Source organism: Corapipo altera, unplaced genomic scaffold (assembly GCF_003945725.1).
Source record: "Corapipo altera isolate COAL_440 unplaced genomic scaffold, ASM394572v1 62, whole genome shotgun sequence".
In the NCBI taxonomy this organism is placed as follows: Eukaryota; Metazoa; Chordata; class Aves; order Passeriformes; family Pipridae; genus Corapipo; species Corapipo altera.
Genome location: NW_020884894.1, coordinates 4,153,019 through 4,176,782, shown reverse-complemented (window position 1 = coordinate 4,176,782; position 23,764 = coordinate 4,153,019). Strand labels below are relative to the sequence as shown.

General features: G+C 56.9%; 1 protein-coding gene across 1 annotated transcript; it reads left to right on the top strand.

The window, feature by feature from the left end:
• Positions 1 to 664: 664 nt before the first annotated feature.
• On the top strand, positions 665 to 22,774 carry TANGO6 (transport and golgi organization 6 homolog). Its single transcript, XM_027646482.1, has 17 exons — positions 665 to 1,657; positions 1,891 to 2,007; positions 2,774 to 2,912; positions 3,642 to 3,766; positions 4,227 to 4,389; positions 4,902 to 4,984; positions 7,248 to 7,360; positions 8,671 to 8,847; positions 10,300 to 10,426; positions 10,956 to 11,135; positions 13,994 to 14,128; positions 15,544 to 16,053; positions 16,246 to 16,303; positions 18,488 to 18,640; positions 20,554 to 20,705; positions 21,675 to 21,788; positions 22,436 to 22,774. Exons 1-17 carry the CDS (start codon positions 845 to 847, stop codon positions 22,610 to 22,612), a joined length of 3,336 nt encoding a protein of 1,111 aa, XP_027502283.1. The 5' UTR covers positions 665 to 844; the 3' UTR covers positions 22,613 to 22,774.
• The last annotated feature ends 990 nt before the right edge of the window (positions 22,775 to 23,764 follow it).

Sequence of the window (23,764 nt, the reverse complement as noted above, 5' to 3'; positions counted from 1 at the left end):
TGGACAAAAAGGGTTTCTCTGGCAGCCTTCAAAATACCTCGTGCTCCCAGCCCCGCACAGCCGCTCTCCCACCGTGCTCCAATCATGAACCCAGCGCTGGAGCAGTGGGGTGAGGTGCTCAATCGACACAGACCAAAGATATGCCCTCGCAAGGAATTGTATTTGCTGGAGTATGTACAGGCAGATTTCTATTTTTCCGTATCCCAGATTATGGCTTGATTTCCTCCTGTATCATGCCAGGTGTAATTAGTGTGCAGTCAATGAAAGGTGCTTTCGGAAATCAAAGGGCTTTCCCGAAATCCTGACCCTTGTGTTTAGCTGTTGTTTGTATTTTTTATCATGAAAAAAGGGTCTGATGTGAGCTGGGAAACCAGCCTTGGCAATGTGTTGATTGTATTGTTTTTATATAAAATTGAAATAATAAATTCTTTTAGGAAAACCTCTCTGCGTGAGACTGTTGGTGCTAAAAGGCTTTACCTCCCCCACAGTTGTAGCCATGGCCCCCTCCAAAAGGCAGGTGGGAAATTAGTCATGAAACAGTTTAGGCTGTGAGGGACCTTAAAGATCATATTCCAAATCCCCTGCCAGGGGCAGGGACACCTTCCACTAGATCAGGTTGCTCCAAGCCCCGTCCAACCTGGCTGTGATGGCCACGGATGGGGCAACCACAGCTTCTCTGAGCAATCTGTGCCAGGGCCTCACCATCCTCACAGTCAAGAATTCCTTCTCAGTATCCCATCCAACCCTGCCCTCTGTCAGTAGGAAGGAATTCCCATTGTTCTGTCACTCCCCCCCTTGTCCAAAATCCCCCTCCAGCTCTCCTGGAGCCCCTTTAGGCACTGGGATGGGCCCCACCTTTTCCCCGACCTCCCCAAGATGGCGTCGGGCGGGGCGGCCCCGCCCCTCGCTCGACCTTCCCAATATGGCGCCGAGCCTGGCCCCGCCCCTTCCCTTCACCCCCAAGATGGCGTCTCCCGCTGACAGCGACCCCAACATGGCGGGCGGCGCAGACCCGGAGCCGGAGCCAGGGCGTGTAGTGGAGGCGCTGGAGTTGCTGCTGCGGCCGCCCGGTGACCGGGACAGCGCTGCCGAGGCTGCCCAGGAGCCCACCCTGTGCCCGGAGACGCTGCGCAAGAACGCGGCGGCGCTGGAGGAGCGGCTGTCGCGGGCAGCGGGCTGGGCCTCGCTGAGTTCCCTACGGGCGGCCGTGCTGTCCCGCAACCCCGCGCTGGCGGCTGGGGCGGCGGGCGCGGAGCCGGGCTGGGCGGCGGCCTGCGGACTGCTGGTACTGCTGCTGTGCCTCAAGGAGCGCCTGGCCGTGCTCGCCGCCGCCCCTGCCGCCTCCGCAGCCCCTGGCGCGCCGCCTCCGCCCGCCGCCGACACGCTGAGCGCGGGGCAGACGCGGGCGGTACAGCGGGCGCTGCGGGCCTCCGTGGGGCTGGGGCTGCTGCCGCACTTGCCGCCAGGGCTCGGGCCGTGTCCCGGGCCACCCTCGCCGCCGCCCGGCCCCCGCGGGGCCCGCCTGCTCGCTGCCGCCGCCGCCCTGGTCGAGCTGGCCCGGCTGCCCGCGCTGGGCGCCCCGCTGCTCGCCCGCCACCTCCGCCTGCTGCTCGCTGGGCTCTGCGTGCTGGGACACGGCCCCGCCGCCCTCTGCCAGGTCCGTGCGACACTCGCCCCCCGTGTCCCCGCTCTCCCGGGGCTGGCGTGGGTGCCCAGCCGAGCCCCGGGCTGGTTGCCCAGCGCTCCCTCCCATGTCTTGCCCGTAATTCCCCATGTGAAAGAAGCTACAGGGGCTATGGAGCCCCAGAAGGGGCTAGAGGGCACCAGATCAAACGGTGGGTTTACTGCCCAGCCAGGCTGCCCTCACCACTCCGGAGTGTTTTGTTGCAGGGTGTTTCGGAAGCGGAGCGGGCGCGGTGCCGGGAAGCCCTGCAGGACATCCTGGACCGTGTTTACCAGCCGCTGGCAGTGCAGGAGCTGCTCGTCCTGCAAGGTCTGCCCAAGCAGGTACCCAGCGGTTGAGGGCCATCAGGGTGTGTAGTACCTGTGTTCCCACAGTCCGAGGGTGCTGCTCTCCTGGAAATGTTCTTACACTTTAGAAACCAGTCCTGGAGCACTGATGAAGCTGCCAGGTGTGTCGTTCCAGCCCTGCCATGCAGGGGTGCGTAGATGGGTGTGAACCCAGGGACTGTCATCACAGCGCGTGCCACCTTGGCTTTGCACCCATATCCACCGTACCCGGCCAAGTGGAGCTCCTGCTCCTCCAGAACCTGCCCCTTCCCACTCATGGGGTGCCACAGGGCAGTTGCTGCTGTTTGGGGCCATTCCAAAGCCTTGTGGGGAGGACGAGATGGGAAATCTCCTGAGAGTTGTTTTTGGAAAGTCTCTAAGGGATAATAATAGAATCCTGGAATGGTTTGGGTTGGAAGGGACCTTAAAGCTTATCCCATTCCAACTAGACACCTTCCCCTAGACCAGGTTGCTCCAAGCCCCATCCCACCTGGCCTTGAACACTGGCAGGGATGGAATAACATGCTGAGCACTTGAGGACTGACCAAAAGTTAAGGCATGTTGGTTTGATGGTACTTGTAGGTCCCTTCCAGCTGGCCTGTCATTAATTCCTGATTTGCTTTGTGCTACTGGCTGAAGCAACAGTTCAAAGCCAGTCCATGTCCTGTGCTCTCTGGCAGGACACAGGCTGTTTGCTCATCCATGGGATTTGCACAAGAGTGTGCAAATATAGTCCTTACCCTGCTCCTGTGTTCCTTTCCAGAGTGCTCCATGTCCCCGGGCAGGCCTGGGGCCAGCTCCAGCCTGGCTGCGGCGGCTCTGTGGGCGCCTGCTCTCTGAGAGGCTGCTCAGGCCCAACGGGGTGCAGGCCGTCGTTCGGGGTGTCTTGGAGGGCACAGGAGGTGAGTGAGGGCTCTGGGCCTCCAGGATCACTGATTCAGAGGTGTCTGGAATGGTTCATCCCACAAGAGGCCCAGCAGGGCAGAGCCACCAGAGTACAGACATGGCAATCAGCTTTTGCCAGGCCAAGATGACTCGGTGACACACAGATTTTGCCTCTGACTGTGGTGAACTCCCAGACTGCCCTAATTTAGGGTACACTGTCATTTTTGAGGCCTGCACTGAAAACCTCCAACACCATTTAGCTGTTTATGCCTCCGTGGGGTCACGCCTCATGTGTGTCCAGAGTGTGGTCTGCCCCAAGGAGTGCCCTGTCCCAGTGCCAGTGCAGTGGGAGCCATGCTGGACTCTGGGCTGTGAGAGCTGCAGGGACAATGAGACCCATCCCCTGCTTTCCGTGTCCTGGCAGGGAGGGAAACTGTTGCTATCCAAAAACTGAATCCCACAGATATTAGTGCCAAAGCCTCCTCTAGCCAACACCAACCTGATGGCACTTCCAAGCATGACCTCCCTCCACCTTTTGTCCACCTGTCCGTAGGAGTTGTTTTCCATTATCAAAGCTCTTGCACAGCAATTTTCCCCCTTCTGTCTTTAAGTTCAGGTGTCTCCTGAAAGATGGTTGGTTTAATGACAGCAATAAAAGCTCAAAATCCAATTTTTGGCCAGGAACACCTGGCTTCAGCCAGAGCTGGCCACCGGTCAGAGCTGATCCTGGGTTTCTGCTGCTGCAGGTGGTGCTGGCGCTGAAGCAGCAGCTCTAGACTGGAGGAAATGTGATGCAGTTGCAAAGATCCTGGCTTCCTGCCCACAGCAGTGCCTCTCCCTTGAGGACTACTACAGACAGGTGTGCCCCCAGGTAAGTCCCTCGTCCCTTCCGCCTGGGAATGCAGAGCCAACTCCAGCTTGGAGGGTGTTGGGACTGCCCTTTCTGCTCGAGCGTGGCCTGGTTTGAGCCAGCATTACGTGGAGATGTTTTTCTGGCAATGGGACATGTTTCCACTCTTGAATTTTCCATGTTTTATTGAAATGCTGGATGATGTTGATTTTACGAGCCGCTTGACACTGTACTACACAGAGCTCTGTGTGGAGCTCTTGTTTCCAACCTTTGGCTCTGGAAGTGATGCAGGCTCTTGGTTTGAGCCCAGAAAAGCATTCTGTGTGTGTGGAAAGGACACTGGCTCTTCCATACTTGGAATGTCATGCCAGATGACCAGCAAAGGAGCACATGGACAGGTCCTTGTTTGCTGCCAGGAGCCAGGCTGCCCCCTCTGAGGGCGTGCTGATCCTTGTTCCTTTGTCATGGACTTTCCTTGCAGATTCTGGACTTGCTGCACATCCAGGACAGAGTGGCAGCATGGCAGTTCCAGCGTGTAGCCACCACCACGGTGCTCACCATGGCCAGGGAGCACCCACAGCTGGCGGAGAGGCACCTGCTCCAGCCACTGCTGTCCCCCCTCCTGCGATGCTCTGAGGCAGCAGGTACCACATCTGGGAACGGTCTGGTTTCTTTCCTCACTGATTTTTGTCATTCCATCGGAATTCTTTGGGCTACAGACCACGTGAGCTCAGCTGTCCGTGCTGGCCACATCTGTCTGTGTGGTTACATCATATTTACTGCCAGTTGAGCCAAGTTACTCCAGCGTGGGAGCCGAGTGCTGTGGCTCCTACCATGGGCTCCTTGGGAAGCTCTCCCAGTCTGACACCCTTGGTTTGGGCTTCCAGACGGAAGCCATAGGTTCCCCACCCAACCAGCAGCTCTCCAGGGAATCATTCATCATTGTGAATTGTGGTCTGCCTTGATTTCCATGTGTCCTTAGGGGTTTGCAGCACAATTAGGACAGCTAACGAGGGCTCCTCTGTTCCCATGGGGAGGGGAGAGAAGGGAAGGGAGCCATGGAAGTGTTTTTGGGTGCAGGGTATGGCAGGGCTGCTCTGCTGCTGGGCGCTCTGGGGTGCTTTAGGGTGCTGATGTCTCTGCCCTTTGCTTCCAGAGCTGGCAGTGGAGGATTTGGCAGCAGGGACCATGCTGGTGCCAGAGGCAGAGCTGGGTAGCTGCGTGGAAGATGTGCTCAAGGTACCATGTCTGATCTGGGGGAGAAAACTCTGAGAAAGAGCTGGTTTGAGATTTTGTGAGCAGTTCAGTGTGTGTTGGATCAGACAGACCCGGCATCTCCTGCAATCATGCCAGACTCACCTCATCCTCATCTTCAGGAGTACCCTGGCCTCCATGTGGGCTGTGCCAGGGCCTCATCACCATCACAGGGAAGAATTCCTTCCCAATATCCCATCTAACCCTGCCTTGTGGCAGGGAGAAGCCATTCACCCTTGTCCTCTCGCTCCAGGCCCTTGTCTAAATTCCTACTCCAGCTGTCTGGAGCCCCTTTAGGCACTGGAAGGGTCTTTAAGTTCTCACTGGAGCACAGATCCTGGCTTTCATGTTTGGGGGAGAGAACATTCTTGTGTTCCCTATGAAGGATCAGGGTTTTTTGTGGAGGCTTCTCCTCTGACACCTTCCTTCATAGAGCCATTTCCTACCATTCCTGCCAGTATCCCCACTGCCACACTGCAGGCTCCCCTGCCTGCCCTGACAGCAGCTTCCTGCTGCATGTTCCAACCCAGAAGGACATCTCCAACCCTGGAATTCAAATTTCAGAAGCTGGTGACTTGGTTCCTGGCATGCCCTGAGGCAGGCTAAGCTCTTAAATGCTGGAATTGTTGTCTGTTTTCCCAGTAATGATCTGTTGTAACTGGCTGGCAGGCAGAGACTGGTCTGGAGGGCTGCTCCCTCCCAGTGCCGTGCTGGGGGGGTTGGGGTGGGTCCCTCCTTAATGGCAGAGTGCTGGAGGCCTGACAACAGCCAGATTAGTGAGGGGACCCTGGATTTGGGGAGGTTTCTTGTCTAACAAGTGTCATTTGATGCTGAGTGAGAAACCATCCTTGGGGCTTCATCAGGGAGGCTTTGTGTACACAAGGGTCTGGGGAGGAGGAATGGCTCCGTGGGGATTAGCACAGGGAAACAGGTCTGTTTGCATCAATGGAGCAGGACAGGGTGTTATCAGGGCCATCTCCCTCCTACCTGGGCTGTCACACTGCCTCAGGCAGGTCTGTCCCCAGGGCATTTCCAACCCTGGAATGGGGATTGTGAAGGAAGGTCAAAGGTCCAGGTGTGGGTTGTGGGAGGTCAGAGGTGTGGGGAACAGGAGGTCAAGGGTGTTGAGAGGAGGTTAGAGGTGTGGGGAGCAGGTCAGAGGTGTGCGAAGCAGAAGGTCGGAGGTGTGGGGAGTGAGAGGTTGGAAGTGTGGGGAACAGGAGATCAGAGGTGTGGGGAGTGGGGATTCACTCTGCTGTAGAGGGACAGCACTTTCTGAACAGGTCATTGACCACATGAGACAGCTGGAAGTCCCTTGGAAAACTTGGGAAAAGACTTTATTACCCTGCCCTCCCCTTTTTTTTTAAGCTAAAAACTGTGGAGGGAAATAGAGCCTGCCAAAACAAGGACCTGAGTAGCAAACACTGAGTAAATCCTGAGTCTAGCTGGCAGGGTTTGGTATTTAACCACTTTCTAGACCAAATTTTCCCAGCTTATGGCTCTGACTAAAGGCATCATACCTGGCTTTTAGTTTTGGATAATTCCTTTAAAAGGATACAAAAGGAAACACAATTACATGAGGCTTCTGTGAATGCCATGAGGCTTCTGTAAGTGTTTTTCCTGTGCTCTATGGGCAGCAAGGTGGGACTTGTATGCAGTGAGCCTGAGAAGGGTGTGCTTGGTTCATAGAGGGCATTGACAGTGATCTGGGAGGCTGCTGGTTGAGGTGGAGGAGAGGGGCAGGGCCCTGCAGCTCCCCCAGAGCCCTTTCAGCCCCCTCAAGAGCCCCTACAGCATCCTCAGAGCCCCTGCAACCCCCCCAGAGCCCAGCAGCTCAGAGTCTCAGCTCAGCACCCATCAGCCTAGCTGCCCTGCTAGGGACTGATCTCTGTGTTTGAGATTTACCATAATTCCATAAAGATTTGCTCATTCCAAGGTGCCTATTGCATCTTCTGGGGAAGGCAGGATCTTACCTCTAAGCAGTAGACATCCCAAATATCTGGCTGCAGCCTTCCTGTAGCTTGGAGCCTGCTATGGTTAAGGAAATACTTGGAGAAAAATGGTGCTGAAGCTAGGTTTTGATAAGGAATATGGCATAATCAGGGGAAACAGGCTCCAGACTGAAGAAAGAGGCTGAGAACCCTCCAGCATCCTCCCCAGCAGCCGCTCTGCGCACAGACGTGTTCCTGTCGTCCCCTCTGTCCCACGCAGGTGTTTGACTCCCCTTTCTGTGACCTTCTCTCTGTAGGTGTATGTGGTTGGGAATGACAGCTCGAGCCTGCTCCTGGGATCCTTACAGTCAGTCCTGGGAGTGGTTTTTTCCCTCTATTCCTTCGCCAAGCAGAATGTGTCATACTTACGGTAAGGAAGGATCGTGCTCAGCTCTGCTTGGCTCTTCTGGGCTCTGCCCACTTCCAACAGGCACTCTGTGGGCACAGACAGGAGCAGAGATCCATTTTCTCATCCCAAGGAGCTCTCATTCCAATAGAACAGGAACTACAGCAGGGTACATGACCTTACTGGCAGCCCTGTGTCCAAGGAAGCAGTTCTCACTTCAGTTTTTGTCTTCCCTGAAGCCAGAATGTTCCACATAGAGACAAACGTGCCCTTGGGAGCACAGGTTGACTCTGCCTGGAGCAGGGATTGTGGTTGGCCATGGATGGAGGTGGTGATACTGGGACCTGGCTGGGTGTCAGAGTGATCTACAAGCAGGATAAAAACTGGATAAAACAGTTCAGGAGCTGGCTCTTGGAAATACAGGATCATTCTCCTCATGTCTGGCATCACTCTCCTGCGATCCAAGCAGGACCTGCCTCCTGGCAGCTGTCCCTCATGCCATGCCCAGTTCCCCAGAATGCTCAGTGGAAAGCATCATGTGTGCTAGTCATGGTGACAGGGACAGCAGTGACCAGGCACTGGCTGTCCTCTTTCCTTGCTCCCCCCAGGCTTTTCCTGGGCTATCAGGAGTTTGGACCAGCCTGATGAAAGCATTCCTGGTGGGGTTACGCTGTTCTCTGGTGATCCTGGCATGTGCAGGCTTTCCCTAAAAGGTGTGTGTAGACACGGCCTCTGCTGCTATTGAAGACATCGTTAATCACTTCAAAGAGCAGCAAGTGCCGTGGCAAGTTGGTGGAACACGCCAAGCTCACGCTGCTGGGCCAGCAGTCGCTGCTCCCTTTGCTAAGGAATTTGGCAGGGATGACTACACCCACAACTGCCTGGAGGTGTTCGGCTTTCCAGACCCCTGGCACAGCACGGCTCAGCCGCTCCACCTCATTAACCTGCATCTTTCCTTGGCAGTGCTCCCACACAACCTCACAGTGCTCCTGTCTCCTTCCTGCTCTCCCTTGGCACTGCCACCAGCCGTTGTCACCTAGCCATGAGGCACAGGCACGGTGTGCCAGAGATGTTCACAACGCTCCCTTCCTCACCGGGCTCAAGTCTGGAGGGACACAAATCCTTCCGTCTGGGAATGCCAGAGGGCAGGATGTGCTTCTGGTCCCCTTAGAAACTGTCACAAATGCCTTCAGCTGCCGGAGCCAGAGCATTCCAAGGAGAGCCCATGGCCTCTTCAGAGTGCTCCAGTCATATCCGTCATCCCAAAACATGTGACACAGGGAGGGGAGCAGTGGGTAGAACAATGTCACCACTGCTTCCTCTCTCCTTGCCAGCTCCCTATGCCAAGAGATCCTGCTGTGGTTCCTGGACAAGGCGGAGCGGGAGCAGTCGCTGGCTGTGCTGGAAGGCCTGGCCGGGCTGGGCAGCACCGTGCCCACCCTCCACCCACGGTGCCGGGTCTATGCAGGCAGCGAGGGCGGTGCCGCCATCACAGTGGAGGACACCATCAGGTGAGTGCTGTGGGCACAGTCCCCAGGGTCAGTCAGCACCCAGGACTGTCCAGGGAAGCCTGTCAGAGAGCCTGGGTGAGTGGGGGTCTGCCAGGACCATCCCACCATGGTCTCATCCCCTTAAGCTCAAGCAGGTGATGCTTCCTCACAGCCCATGCAACCTCCAGGTTTTCTGCATGCCACACAGAGCTCTGACTTCCAGCCCCAAAAAGCATCATGCTCCACTTGAGTGTTGGTGTGCACTCCCTGCCTGCTTTTCCTAACTCCAAGCCCTGCCTGAGGACTGTCTGGGAATGGGATGTGCTTTTTCAGCCCCAACACCCTGCAAATTCAGCTTCCACTGTCCAGCCTGAACCTGTCTCGTGGCACAGTGAGTGGAGTCCCTCGGGCACAGGTGGTACTGTCACAGCAAGGACTCTGGCGATGCCAGCGTGGCGGAGCAGTGACTGAGCTCCTCTGGTGTGTGCAGATGGTCTCTAAGTAGAGGCAGAGCATGGCCATGCTGGGAATAAACTGCAGCCATTAGTCTCCAGCCACGCAGAGCGGGATATCCGGCAGCCGGAGATTGGGTTTAAAGCGAGGGCTGTGAGCTGGCAGGGAGGGCCCAGGGCAGTGCTGTGGGATAGGCAGAGACATGACTGTGTCCAGGGGTGTCCATGGGGTGGGTGTCCCAGGAGCTGGGAGCACCTACAGTAAAATCCCCACAAATATGCTTGGCTTGACTTTTGTTTCAATCTATTCCTGACCTGAGTTAGAATCACAGACTTGTTTGGGTGTGAAAGAATCATTCCACCCCCTGCCATGGGCAGGGACACATTCCATTAGACCAGGTCGCTCCCAAGCCCTGTTCAGCCTGGCCTTGGACAATTCCAGGGATGGGGCAGCCACAGCTTCTCTGGACAACCTGTGCCAGGGCCTCACCACCCTCGCAGGGAAGAATTTCTTCCCAATATGCCATGTAACCCTGCCCTCTGGCAGTGGGAAGCCATTCCTCCTTGTCCTGCCACTCCAGGCCCTTGTCCAAAGTCCCTCTCCTGCTTTTTTATAAACTCTTTAGGTACTGGAAGGCCACAATTAGAAGCAGCTCTGCCCTGGTTAAACTGGGAATACTTCAAAGTTACTCCGTAATAGCTCTGGCTCTGCCCATGTTCATGTCCCTGCTTCCATGGCTCTGACCATTACATGACTTAGCCAGAACTAATCCTGTTATTTATGAGATGGCTGGGTTTGGGCTTATGGTTTCTGTCAGTAGTGTAGTTTTGATAATAAAAGGAGCAAATGATCACAAATGACCTGGGCAGTGTTTGGCTCAGCTGCCTCCAGGCTCTGCTGGAAAACACTGGGAAGGAAGGCTTCCAGGAAAAGGCAGGCTGGGACTTCACCTTGCCCTGGAGCTGGGGAGTCAAGGGGGTCTGGATTTGTTTGTGTAAGTGATCCAGTGACCTGTTCCAGTGATGAAGATGAGGCCCTGTACCAGAAGATCTCCTCAGAGCAGTGCCATGTGCAGAGCTTGGTGGAGCTTCTGTCCCACTGCCAGAAGAGTGGGCTGACCGGAGACTTCTTCATCCACTGCCTGAAGGTGAGGGCAGGCCTGTCCATGGTTGGGGCACACCCTTGCTCAAGCAGAAGGCAAAAGAAGGGAATCATCCCCCTGCGTGTCCCGGGATATGGCACATGCTGGAGCAGCCCTGTGTGCTGGGTGGGAGAGCCGAGGAGAGGGAGCAGCCCTGTCCCTGAAGGGGTTAACCCTTATCCCCTCTGGGCTTTTTTAACAACATGAGCATGTTTGAAGTTTAATGGTGTGTTGGAAGCTGAGAATAATCCCTGTTGCTTCCCTGGCTTTTATGGAGGGGCCCCAACACCTGCTTCCTTTCATCCTGCTTGGAGCCCCTGCGGTTCCCTCCTGGCCTGGGCTGGGCTGGGCTTTTCGTGTCCCCCCTCCAGTGCATAGTCACACGAGGAGATAGTGATGGGACTCCCAGCTGTGGCAGCTCTCAGAGACCTTCAGCTGGAAGGTCCTGGTGTGTGAGGAGTCAACTGGCATTCCTGGCACTGGTTACCAGTGTTTAACCACTGCGTCTCCGTGCCCTGTGCTTCCTTCCCGGCAGGAGCTGACTCAGGTGGCTGCAGAGGACGAGGTGGCTCCAAACCCGACTGTGGAGCCTGGAGGGAGTTTGCTGGAGCTGGAGCAGGATCAGGCCAGGCAGGAGAGGAAGCTGCTGGTCCTGCAGCTTGTGGCTGCGCTGTGCGAGAGCGTCTCGGACACCGTGTTCACTGACATTGTGCAGGTTGGTCATGGCAAAGCCCAGGGGGATTGGCTGAACACTTCCAGGAGGAAAGACTGAGAGAGTTGGGATTGTTCAACGTGGGGAAGAGAAAGGTCTGGGGTGACCTTGGAGCCATTTCCAGTGCCTAAAGGAGTTCCAAGAGAGCTGGAGAGAGACTTTGGACAAGGGCCTGGAGTGACAGAACAAGAGGGAATGGCTTCCCACTGCCAGAGGGCAGGGTTAGATGGGATATTGGGAAGGCATTCTTGGCTGTGGGGATGGTGAGGCCCTGGCACAGGTTGCCCAGAAGAGCTATGCCTCATCTGTGGAAGTGTTCCACGCCAGGTTGGTCAGGGCTTGGAGCAACTTGGTTGGTCTAACTGTGCTCCTATGTCAGTGAATGGGTAGTGCAAAATTTATTAAATGTAATTTCAAAAGCCACTGGGGCTCCTTGACCATGGTCCCAAAAAAGATTGTTAAAACATGGCACATCTGCCCCTGAGCACACGCTGGGTGGGGTTGGCTGTCCCACACTGTTCCAGTCAGGAATGCAGGTGGACACCAAGGGCAGCATGGTATTCCCCTGCAGTCTTTAAACTTCCACATCCTGTTCTTTATTGCTGTTTTTTACCCCAGCGCCCTGGCTGTGCCAGCTCTCTGTGCCTGCCGTGGGCAGAGGCGGTCACTGCTGAGGCAGGTTTCCTCACGTTTCCCTCTGGGACAATGGATCCTTTGTGTGCTCTGCAGCAGTGGGGGGGACACAGCCAGCACTACTTTGTCCCCACCTGCCTCCCCATCACACCCACCTGCAGGGCTGAAGAGTCAGGGTGGGAAACAGGGAAGGGTTTTGCCAGGTTTCAGGGTCCAGCCTGAGTCTGGTATAAAAACCACCAAGGAAATTCAGACAAAAAATCCATTATCCTCCTGCCCGGAGTTGTGTTTCAGGGAGGCCCCTGGGCTGGGACAGGCAGTGGCAGTGCAACCTTTGAGCAGGTTCAGTGGGGTGTTCAGGGGGCCCTAATGGGATGGGAACAAGTGGGATCCATCTTTCCAAGGCTGGAGCCCAGGAACAGTGGCCGCTGTGGCCCCCCTCAGCTGCACATTTATTTACATATTTAGCCACATAACCAAGGGCAACATGATTTCCTTTCTGCACCAAGGATTCTTTCCTCCTGCCTGAGAAACAACCGTGCCCCAGGGGTTTATTTTTCAAGGTTTTTTCCTCTCCCACATTAAAATGGTTTTTTTTTCTTTCTAGAGTAGTTCTTTTTTACTTTTTTTTCTCAGCAGCCATCTACTGATTGTTTATTCACAATGTTCCTTTTCTTTACATTAAATGTAATTTAATGTGTTGTGAGAGCAGATATTCCAACTTTTTTTACTTTCTTGCTGTTCGCTGAAATTTCTGCTCTGACATAATTATTCCAGCAGGTACCTGAGCCTTTTTTTCAGCCTTTTCCAAAGCCTTTTCCCACAGCTTCCCTCCTTAAGGGATGTGCTCAAGGAAGCTGGCAACTGAGGAGGAAACGATGGCTGCACCCAGTGCCTGTGTCCTGGGGGCTGGAAGTTCAGGATTTGGTGCAATAGGACCTTGTTGCCCTCCTACTTTGTTTTCCAGAATAGGAGCACAGTAGTTCTTTTGCAACACACCTGTTAGGTTGGAATGACCCTGATCCAGCCCTTTCCCAGGCTTGTCCCAAGCCATGGTGTGAAGAAAATAAGGCACGGAGAACATCAACTCCCTAATTTTCAAGGTCTGTTAGGAAGGCAGAAAGCCCGTGGGATCACAGGTGTCGGTGCCAAGAAGGCCAGTGCCAGCCAGGCAGGATCGTTATAGGCTTGTGGAATAAAAATATTGTGGGAAAAATAAAAAAATAAGAGAACACGGGAAATAACCCAGCTGGAATATCAGCTGTGTGGGAGTAAGGGGACTTGGCACTGGGGAGCCGTGGGGCTGGGACTGGAGCTCCTGGGCTCTGGAATTTCCCAAGCTTTTCTCTAGCCCAATTCCATACAGAACCTTGTTGCCACCACCCTGACTCTCCCTCACAGACCATCCCAGTTGCCTTCCCAGCTCCCATCCCACAGTGGAGCTGGGCAGGAGGCAGAGATGGAGCTGGGTTCCTCCTGCTCCTGCAGCCTCATGAGGGCTTCTGCTGCCGAGAAACCCCTACCAGTTTAACCATCACCTTTTCCTGGGGTTGTTGTGGGTGTGACTTTGGCAAGTCCACGCCAGAGCCTGGCAGCTGCAGCCACTGGTGGACTGGGCTGTGTGGCTCAGCCACTCTCCATCCATGCTCCCAAAATCCTTACCCACAGGTTCACACAGCCTGGCATGGGGCTGGGGGCTGTGATCCCAGGGAGCCCATCTGTGCTGCTACTGGAGGAGTGGGTGCGGTGCAGGGGCTCCAGCACCCCCACAGCTACCTTGAGAGCCCTGACTCCCTCCTGCATCCCTAGTGCATCCCCATCCATCCCCCAGCTCTCCAGGGCTCCCAACACTGCTGAGTCCCCTCACCTGCTCAGGTGAGACGGCAAGGGGAAGTAGTGGGAAGGCAACTGGGATGATCTGAGAGGGAAGGTCAGGGAGGTGGCAACAGCAGCGAAGTGGGAAGAGTTTCACAGAACCACAGAATATCCTGAGTTGGAAGGGACCCACAAGGGTCATTGAGTCCCACTCCTGGCCCTGCACAGGACACCCCAACAATCTCACCATGTGCCTGAGAGCATTGGCCAAACCCTTCTTGAATTTGTAACGGACTTGTGTTAGAGAATGGCATAGGCTTGGGAAATTCAAAGGGATGCAGAGACCAGGAGGGCTAAACAGGAGGTGGGGTCACCCTGGGGATCCCTCCTCCTGACTGCTGTTCCCCTGGCAGGTGCAGGAGTTCGTGGCAGCCGTGCTGCAGCGGGCCTGTGTCAGCCCAGCGCGGGGCCCCGGCGCAGCGGCCGAGGCACAGACCCTCGCCATGGCCATGGGGCTCGTGGCTGCCCTGCTTGGAGGGGCTGTCCAGGTGAGGGGCAAAGCTGGGGGGCTTGGGGACAGGGAGTATGGGCCCTGCCAGCCTCAGCCCAGGGGAGCTGAGTGCCTTGGGTTGGGGTCCCTGCTCAGTCCCAGCCTGTATATGTGTGTATATATACATGTATATATATATGTATGTATGTATAACATATATATTGCTTTTCCTTGGAGCGGTGTGGGGGCACTGTCCAAGGGTTCAATCCCAGCAGGACATCCCTGAAATTAATTTCATTTATTTATATATGTATACTGTATTAATATATAGTATAAATTATATATACTATAATTTTATATGTTATAAATGAATATATTAATTTATAATCCAAAGTTTGCTTCCAAGAAGGCAATGACAGAGCAGTGCAGCCATGTACAGCATCTTTAAATACCAACACTGCCTCCTCTGCATCCCTACACACCACGGGCTCCAGCTGCGGAGTGCAACAAACATCCCATGTGGGCTGTACCCTTGTTGAAAGTCCTCTGTATTTATATTTACATTTTTTACATATTTATATTATTATTTACATCACTCAATTACCACATTATACCAATATATATATAGAGAGAGAGAGCTGCCATGGGAGCAATGGCCCATCCATTAATGCGCTGCCATCACTGAGCTGCTGGAGTTGCTTCATCCCCGGATTTGCCCAAAGGAAGATCCAGCTGTTAATGGTTTTTCCATTTATTTATTGTGTCTTATTGCTAAATTTCTAATACTGGGAAAAGAACTTTACTTGGAGAGAAGTTAAAGCCAGAGTCTTGTGGCTGCAATGGGCCCCTCCCAGGCGAGCGCCTGCTCCCATTCTGGCGTTAGTGGGAGCGACGTAACTTGGGAAATGGAATGTGAAAGGTTCTGGAAGCAGCTGCAGAGCTGTTTGGGTTTCAGCAGCCAAGGGGTTTTTATGCAATCATCCAAACTCTCCACTCAAGCTAAAGCACCCTTTTCAGGCCTCACAGCCCAGAATTTAGCAGTTACATCCAGGTTAGGGCAGGAGCTTCTCCTGCTCAGAACAGGTGGCAGCTGCCGTGCCAGGAATGTCCTTCCAGGCAGGACTGATGGCAAGCCTGACACGGTGCTGGGAAGATGATGGGAGGGATGTCCCTGTTTTGGCCTCCATGCACAGACACAGCTGTCCTCCAGGCTCATGCCCTTCTCACCTTCTCCCGTGGCACCTGCTGGAGATGCCGGAGATGGGATAGGTGCTGGGCCATGGGCACTGCTGTTCAGAGGAGCTTGTGGTGCCTGAAGCCCAGAGCCAGGGATGGGGATGGGAGTGGCCACAGGGCTACAAAACAGACTCTGGGGCTCATCATCCCCATGCTCTCCTGCCCTGCCTGGAGCATCCCAGGGAGTGGATGGATCCTCATTGTGGTGGTGCCAGTACTGCTTTTCTCTCTCCACAGCTCCAATCCAGCGACTTCTCCGTGCTGAAGCGGCTGGTGCCACTGCTGGAGGAGCTGTCCCACAGCTACCCCGAGCCCCTCACCCAGGAGTTGGCCTTGGACCTGCGCATCGCCATCTGCACCCACGGGGCCTGTGCCCCCGACACAGTGGGTGCTGCTGCTGACAGTGTGCTGGGTAGGAAGCCTGGGATGGGAGCGCAAAGCCCTGCTGGCATTCCCAGTGGAACCCCCAGCCCAGGGGGCAGCCAGGCCCCGCTGCAGCACAGACACAGCAGCCCCTCGGCTCGTGGAGAGAAGAGCACAGAGCAGAGCACAGGCCATGAGCCCAGTGCCACTGATCCCACTCCAGCCGTATGTGCCAACAGCCCAGCCCCAGCTGGGCTCCAGGAGCTGCTGGTGTCAGCCTACGACCCTCAGCCCCCTGCCCGCGCTGCTGCCCTGCGCCACCTCACCAGCCTGGTCACCCAGCAGGATCCAGAGGCACTTCGGCTTCAGGAGAAGTTGCTACAGGTACTGGGCTCCTGCCGTGGTCCCTGTCACTTGCCAGGTCCCTGTCCCCTGCTGTGGTCCCTGTCCTGTGCTGCAGTGCAGAGCTTGTGCTGACCATGCCATTGGGCTGGAGATGGTCCTGATTACTGGAGCCCTCTGGCCTTGCCGGCCCAGCCCAAAGTCACTGCTGATGGCACTTCCCCTTCATTCCAGGTGTTCCTGGAGAATGTGCAGCACGAGGACGCCTTTGTCTACCTCTCAGCCATCCAAGGTGAGTGATGCCCACTGGGATAAGTGCCAGTACTTCGTCAGGGAAGGTTTTGTGCTGGGGGCACTGAGAGGGAAGGAAGAACAGCAGAGCTGTGGCCGGGCTGAGGGCTTGGTGTCTCCTGCCCTCCCAGACAGTGGCTCTGTGCTGTTTGGTTGAGCCTGGAGCCATGTGTGGGCTCTTTGTCAAGTTCCTGAAGCTCCAGGCTTTGTCTCCCAGTTATTCTTACTCTCTGGAGCTGGTCACTGTCTCCGTGCCAGGTCTGTGCCTCCAGCTGGGGCTGCAGTTCCAGCACGGTGTGGGCACAGCTCTGGTACCTTGGTCTGACACCCACTGAGTGGTCTGTTCAGCTGAGGTTGGCAGAGGAGCAGGGCCATGGGGACCCACTGGTGCTCCCTCAGGGCTCTGCCAGGTCCATCCCCATGGCCACTCCCACTTCCCAGGAAACCCTCAGGCTGGTTCTTGCTCCAGTGCCCTCAGCACAGCCCTGTGGCACCAGGCTGCCCATGGGATCCACAGGCAGGTGCTTCCACAGCGGGGGGGTGTGAGTGTCCTGTGTGACAGCTGACACGACTGGTCACAGTTCACCGGGTTCCATGGAAGTAGGTGCCGTTCCCTTGAACCACAGCAATGCCGGCACTGCTGCCATTGGGTTGGCAACCTTTGGCAGCAGTTGGGAAAGGAGTTTATCCTTTGCTTCCCGCTGCCTGTACAGTCTTGAGAGAGACGGGTCTGTCCTTGCCCAGCGGCTGAAACACAAAGGCTGTAACCGTCCCGGTGATTAACGCGCCGGTGCAGCTGCCGCCGCGTTTGGCAGCACGGCCGTGATTAACACTGATGCGGTTCCTTGCAGCCGTGACTCACCCGGCCCGTGGCAGCAGCACCTGTGGCAAGCTGTGCTGAGCGTGGGGCTGGTGGTTGTCCCATTTGGGTCCCCACAGCCCCACTCGCTCCCCATCACAGTGGCAGGGCTGGGGCTGAGCCGGTGTTGCGGCACCACTGGCTGTCACTGAGCTGGACTCCAGTGGTGTATTCCTGCTGTACTGGGAACGACACCTGTAATCCTGCAGTTAATTTTGGGCCCCTCATCATAAGACAGACATTGAGGGGCTGAATGTGTCCAGAGAACGGAATGGATCTGGGGAAGGGTCTGGAGCACCAGGAGCAGCTGTGGGAGCTGGGGGGGCTCGTCCTGAAGAAAAGGAGGCTCAGGGGGGACCTTCTCAGTCTCTCCAACTCACTGACAGGAGGGTGGAGCCAGATGGGGGTCAGGCTCTGCTCCCAGGGAACAAGGGAAGGATGAGAGCAAACAGCCTCAGGTTGCACCAGGGGAAGTTTAGGATGGATATTGGGAAAATTTCTTCTTGGAGAGGGCTGTCTGGCCCTGGCACAGGCTGCCCAGGACAGTGGTGGAGTCCCCATCTCTGGAAGGATTTAAAAGCCATGTGGATGTGGCACTTGGGAACGTGGGTTAGTTGGTGGCCTTGGTGGTGTGGGGGAACAGTTGGACTTAATGATCTTAGAGGGCTTTTCCAATCCAAACGACTCTGATTCTGGGATAAGGCAGTGCCAGAGGAGATGTTACTGCCTTGCCGGATGTGCCTGGGCTTGCAAAGGGTGACCCACACCAGGCGCCCTCCGATAACCAGGGAACAGGGCTGGAGGTGAAGCTCCTGGAGGGCTGGGAGCTGGGGCTCACCGTGACTCAGTGCTTGGCACTGCCAGGGCAGCCTCTGCTGCTCGCTCCTTCCCTGGAGAGCAGACACCTTTCCCCATCAGAGAGTTGCCTAGTGCTGCCAGAGCCCTGCCTGGCACTTCCCCCAGCCCACATCTCCACAGGGACAGTGAAACTGGTGCAGCCTCATGGCATTGCCGAGCCTATGTCCTGTGTCCGGGATCTAATCATCCCTTGTCATCCCTGGGGAGATGCAGCAGGCATTGGGTGCACTTGGGCTCAGGTCCCAGTCTGGGCCAGGTGAATTCAGCAGGGGCAAGGACACACTGGCACCATGTGCCAGTGGCTGGGAGCAGTGACCAGACCCTGTGCCTGAGCATTGCCTGTGGTGCCCAGCTGCCCCCAGTGTACCAAGTCCGCACCAAGTCAATGGGCATCAACCAGCAGCAGCGAGCGGGCACCTGCTGCCAACTGCCAAATTACTGATTTTCCAGCTTTTTTGTCCCCCCCAGGTGTTGCCCTGCTGTCCAGTGAGTACCCAGAGCAGATCCTGCCCATCCTGCTGGAACATTATGAATGCCCAGTGCAGGGCACCGAGGACGCCATGGCCACTGTCACCAGGATGAAGCTGGGCGAGGTGCTGATGCGCGTCACCCGGGCGCTGGGTGAGTCCATGGCCATGGGCATGGCAGTGCCTGCTGCTGTCAGCCACAGCACCTCTCGGCCTTGCCAAATCCCAGAGGAAAGCCCATGGGGGATTTTTTTTGTGGGAAATAGAGAAGGGTCTGGAAGCCCAAGAGTGGCTGGCTGGGGTTTGCTGATGGCAGGAGTGGGACAGCAGATCCTGCCAGCAACCCACTGTCCCTTCAGCCAGCAGCGCTGGGCTCAGAGGCTGCTGGGAAGCGCCTGGACACGCAGGGCTGAGGGGTAGAAGCTGCATGAGGCCTTTCCATCAGCTGCTGTTGGGACACGTCCTAAAATGCCTCATCTGACTCCGGAGGAGGCCAGACCAGCAGGAGCTTGCAGCCAGAGCTCTCTGTCTCCAGGGGGGTGGCAGCCGGTGTCCCGCTGCTGGGACAGCCAGATGGGGGTCCCTGGTCACCAGCCAGGCACTGTGTACTTGTTCAGGATTGCTCCTGCAGAGCCTGGACCCCCCAGGCCCTGGGGCCGTGACTCCCCTGCGACCTCTGCTACATCCCCTGGCCATGGTGGTGGCATCCCTGGGCTTTGCCAGCTGTGCCATCCCATTGGTGCCAGACTGTGCCACTGTCCAGCCCCCCTACTGGGATGGGGAAAGGGCATCCCACTATCTCCTGGGGGGCTCTAGTGATCAGCAGCAGAGCCTCTCAGTCCCTGAAGACCCCGGGCAATGTCCATGGCCCGGGCTGGACATCCCCTGGCAGCTGCCCTGGGGACGGTGGCACAGCTTCCCTGTGCTCTCCCTGCTCCCCATGGTGCCGCTGCCGCAGGCAGCAGCTCCGGCGCGTCCCAGCTCGCCGGCGTATTTATAGAACAAATTGCACCAAGTTGTTTCTGTTGCAAAGCTTCAGGATCCGAGAGCGAGGATTTATCCGGCACTTTCAGGATCGCTTTGCTTTGTGCAGTTTCAAGATGTCCTGATCTGCCAAGATCTCTTGCTCTGCTTCTCTCCCACCCCATCCCTGTCCTCATCCCTGCCTGCCATCCCACTGGAGCAGCTTTTCCCATCCAGAATGGGATTTTGCAGCAGGAAAGTAAATGCTCTGTGCTCCTTCTGTGGCCATCTGGTACAGGGCCGGTCTGCTGTTGGCTTCCAAGGGAATACATCCCACTCAGATCACCCAGCACTTCTCAGACTGCCATAATTCCAATCCCTGGGATGCAGTCAAGAGCAGGATGCATTGCAGCAAGCCTGGCCATCCTTGGCATCACAGCACTGCCCCAAGCTCCACCACTCTGTGCCAGTCCCCAGCTCTGAGCTCCCACATGCAGTGGGATGGGGACCCTCCACTGCCTGCAGGGACTATTCCTGTCCTTGCATCTGAGGGCATCCCAAGGCATCCATCCCACTGCCTCCATTGGCTGCACAACACCAGGATCCAAGGAGCTTCCAGAGCCTGGGAGAACTGGAAAACCACTGAGCTCATGGGCCAGCTAGCCTGCTGGAGCTTCCTTTCTGCAGGAAGCCGTGCCCACACCATGGGGCACACGGCTGCCCACCTCCCATGGGATGACCACGCTCCCGGGGTGTTTGTGGATGCTGGACATGGGCCTTGACCTCTCATTAGCAGCTCACGTGTCCACAGCACCTCCCTGTGCTAATTGGGATGGGGATTTGGGTCTGAAAGATGTGGGAATTTGTGATTCATGCTTGGTGTGTCTGCGAGACCTTGAATGGAGGAACTGGGATACGCTGGAGAGCCCCCATAGGGCATGTGCCAAGGGGCAGAAGCCACACTCGAGATGCTGCATCCAGCTGTTCTGCACTGCTGCAAGGGGGATGCCCAGTCCATCTGCTCCCAAAGGAGCCAAAGCTTCAGCAGGAAGGGGCTGTGGGCTTTTCCGTGCTGGTGACACACCACTCTGCTCTGTCCTGCAGGGGACATGGTGTTCCAGCACCGGGAGCCGCTGATCCGGGCCTTCCTGCGGGGTGCCCGGGACCCTGACGGAGCACTGCGGGCCAGCAGCCTCTCCAACCTGGGCGAGCTCTGCCAGCACCTTGGCTTTCAGCTGGGATCCATTGTCCAGGAGGTACCAGCTCCGTCCTTCCCCGGCTCCCTGTCTGGGGAGCGTGGGGCCATCACTTGTTTACAAGTGGGTTCGTTAGTGTGTGGTTGGGCTGCTTTGGACATGGAAATGGGACATTTCCATATGGAAATGGAACATTTCCACAAAGAACATGAGCAATAAGAGTGATAATTGCTTACACCATGGAGTATAAAAGCCATTGGGCCTGAAGCAAACACTCAGGAGGTTCTAGCCCTGATTTTTAGGTGTCTGCTCCACCCATGGCAGCTGCTGCCAGAGGAGACCTAGGGGCACAGGTGGTGCCTGCCAGAGACACCTCCTGCTTAATGACACTTAGTTACCCTCCCGTTATCATAATTATCATAATTATCGTTATCAGTATGGCTGAGCCATCCCTTGCCCCAGCTGCAGGCTCTGAGAGAGACATGGCTGCCTGGAGCCACTGGCTCTGTGATCCTGGTGGGGTGAGCCCAGCTGTCGGCAATCCAGCAGCCCTCAAGCTGGTGGGTCTGTGCCCCCTGGAGCCAGAGCTTTGCCCCCCTGGTGCTCCTGGAGCTTGAGCCCACATGGATTTGGCACTCAGGCTTTTCCCCCGGTTGCCATTCGGCACCAGTGGGTCCCGGTGGTTGATGCGATGCCAACACGCCACAAACTGCTATTTTGGGAGGGTGCAAGCTCTGCTAATTCTCCTGGCTGTCACTGCTGGGGTTTAATTAGATTCCTTTGGCTCTGCCTGATTTTTATACAGATTGTTATAAGGCTTCACGAGGCATCCATGTGCTGCCTGGCCCCAGCAGGAGGAAGGGCTGCTCGGAGCCCATGCCCCGCAGGAAGCGGGACCCCCCAGCTGGGTACCAGGCCAGGCACTGAGGTCCCATCCTCATCCTTGGGATGTCCCCAGCATGGCAGCAGCTGCTCAGCCGGGATCCCCCACATCCCACAGCCCTTGCTGAGGCCCCCCTGTCCCCACAGGTGACCTGCTGTGTGACGGCCATAGCCCAGACGGACCCCAAGGCCGAGGTGCGAAGAGCTGCTGTGCACGTGGTGGTTCTGCTGCTGCGGGGGCTGAGCGAGAAGGTCACTGAGGTGGGTCACCCCCCGTTTGTCCCCATGGCAGGGACAGCCCTCAACAGGCTCGTGGGCATCCCTGCCCCACTGGGGCTGCAGGGCTCATTCCCAAGCAACTTCCAGGGAAAGTCTCAAGGGACTGAGACCCCCAACTTTGGCCTCCCCCACCAAAGGGCTCACTCAGCAGATCCTGGGAAAGCAGGGACTTTGTGGGGGCATCCCTCTATGCTGCTGGGATGTGCTGTGGGGCCGTGTCATGCCGTGGGTAGTGCCAGCTCTCAGGAGCCGTGGGAGTTATTCATCACTGATTTGACTTGGAAATGCCCAGTGTTTCCTCCACTGTGGCCTCCCTCCCCAGTTCCCAGTAACAAGCATGTTGGGACTCAACTCCCATGGAGGAAACAGCTGGTTCCCCACGGGAATCCCCTCAGCCGGGATCTCAGCGTCCCCCTGTGCCTCTGGGCTGGAGGTTCACCACAACATGCTGCTGGTGTGTGGGGAAACTGAGTCACGGGAGCCCAGAGCTGTGGTCGGCAGTGGTGGTGCCGCAGTGTCCTGGCACCAGCAGTGCTGGGGGAAGGGGCAGCCTGCTGGGACACGCCGAGGGGGTGAGAGCGGGCGAGGCACCAGTGGGTGCTGACACTTTCCATGCCCGCCATATCCAGGTGCTGCGGGACGTGCTGCGGGACCTGTACCGCCTGCTGAAGCACGTGGTGACGGCCGAGCGCGACGGCACCACAGTGCTGCACGCACAGCTGGCACTGGAGGAGCTGGACACCGTCATGAGGAGGGTCCTGTTCCCCCCACAGACGCTGGAGAAGAAGATTGTTGTGCTGCCGTAGCGGGGCTGAGCCTGTGGAAATGAACTGTTCTGCTCTGACGTTGGGGCCAATGGCTCCCAGAATGGAAGGACTCGCTGTGCCCCTGGGATGCTGCCGGCAGGTGCCGGATGGGGTGGGGAACCTTGCTGGGACGAGGTGTGGGATTAAACAGAGACACACTCAGCCCTGTGTCCGTGGCGTCTGTGGGGGTCATGTGAAGCTTCTGGGTGCTATTGTGGCCATGTCCTGGGTCCAGTGGAAGGATGGGCATCACCCCCAGGGCCAGCATCAGTCCCTGGGCTGGCATGGCAGCCAGTGGGGCCAGTGCTTCAGGCTCCCTGTGGCCAACCAGCCACAGCTGCCCCTGAGGGGAGTTGGGAGGGTGAGGGACTCTGCTATCTCCACCCCTTGAGTGAGCATCCGTGGCCCCCCCTTGGCATCATACACCACAGGGATGCTGGGGGGTCCGGGGTCTTCTTCACTGCAGAGTATGAGGATGGGCCTCTCCACTGTGGCACCAGGAGCCCTCTCCATGCCAAGGAGGGGCTGTGGGACCCTGTGGCTGCAGGCACTTGTCTACAAGTGCTCACCACCATGTGCTTTGGGACACCCCAACATCGGGGTCACTCCCACCTCCAGCCAGGACAGCCCCCATGGGTGCTGCAGCACCACAGGCCTCATTCCTGCGCTGGGAGTTGCTGCACACCTACGGTGGTGGGGGAGCAGAGTCCTCAGGAGCCCAGCCCTTACCCCACTCACTCCCCTGGCACCATGCAGCCCCCAGCCCCTCCATGTACAACCCCAGGTGCCCATTTCCCAGCTGCCCTGTGCCATACCAGATACTGGAGGGGGTCTGGCACACCCCTTCCCTACCAGGCTGGGGGCCCTGAGCTGTGTCACCACCCCTGTGCTGTGCCATGCAGTGTCCTGAGTGGCAGCAGGAGCACACTGTCCTCACTGGAGAGAGCAGCGGTGGCCAAGCGCTCCTTCTCGCTCCCGGTGCTGTTGGACCACGGGCATGCACCAGGGTGCTGCTGTACCAGCTGTGCCTGTCCAGGGGCTGCCACAAGTGGTGGAGGATGAATTTGGAATGAAAAGTCTCTTTTGATGCCACTGGCTGGACACTGTCTGGCCATCCTGCCTCTGGCAATAAGGACATGTCCTGCCTCTGGG

What these genes read in the sequence shown, in the direction of transcription:
- TANGO6 (XM_027646482.1), top strand. Translation starts at nt 845, where the DNA reads ATGGGCCCCACCTTTTCCCCGACCTCCCCAAGATGGCGTCGGGCGGGG. An exon ending in GCCCCGCCGCCCTCTGCCAG is followed by an intron (nt 1,658 to 1,890) that starts GTCCGTGCGACA and finishes GTTTTGTTGCAG; the next exon opens with GGTGTTTCGGAAGCGGAGCG. An exon ending in GCGATGCTCTGAGGCAGCAG is followed by an intron (nt 4,390 to 4,901) that starts GTACCACATCTG and finishes CTTTGCTTCCAG; the next exon opens with AGCTGGCAGTGGAGGATTTG.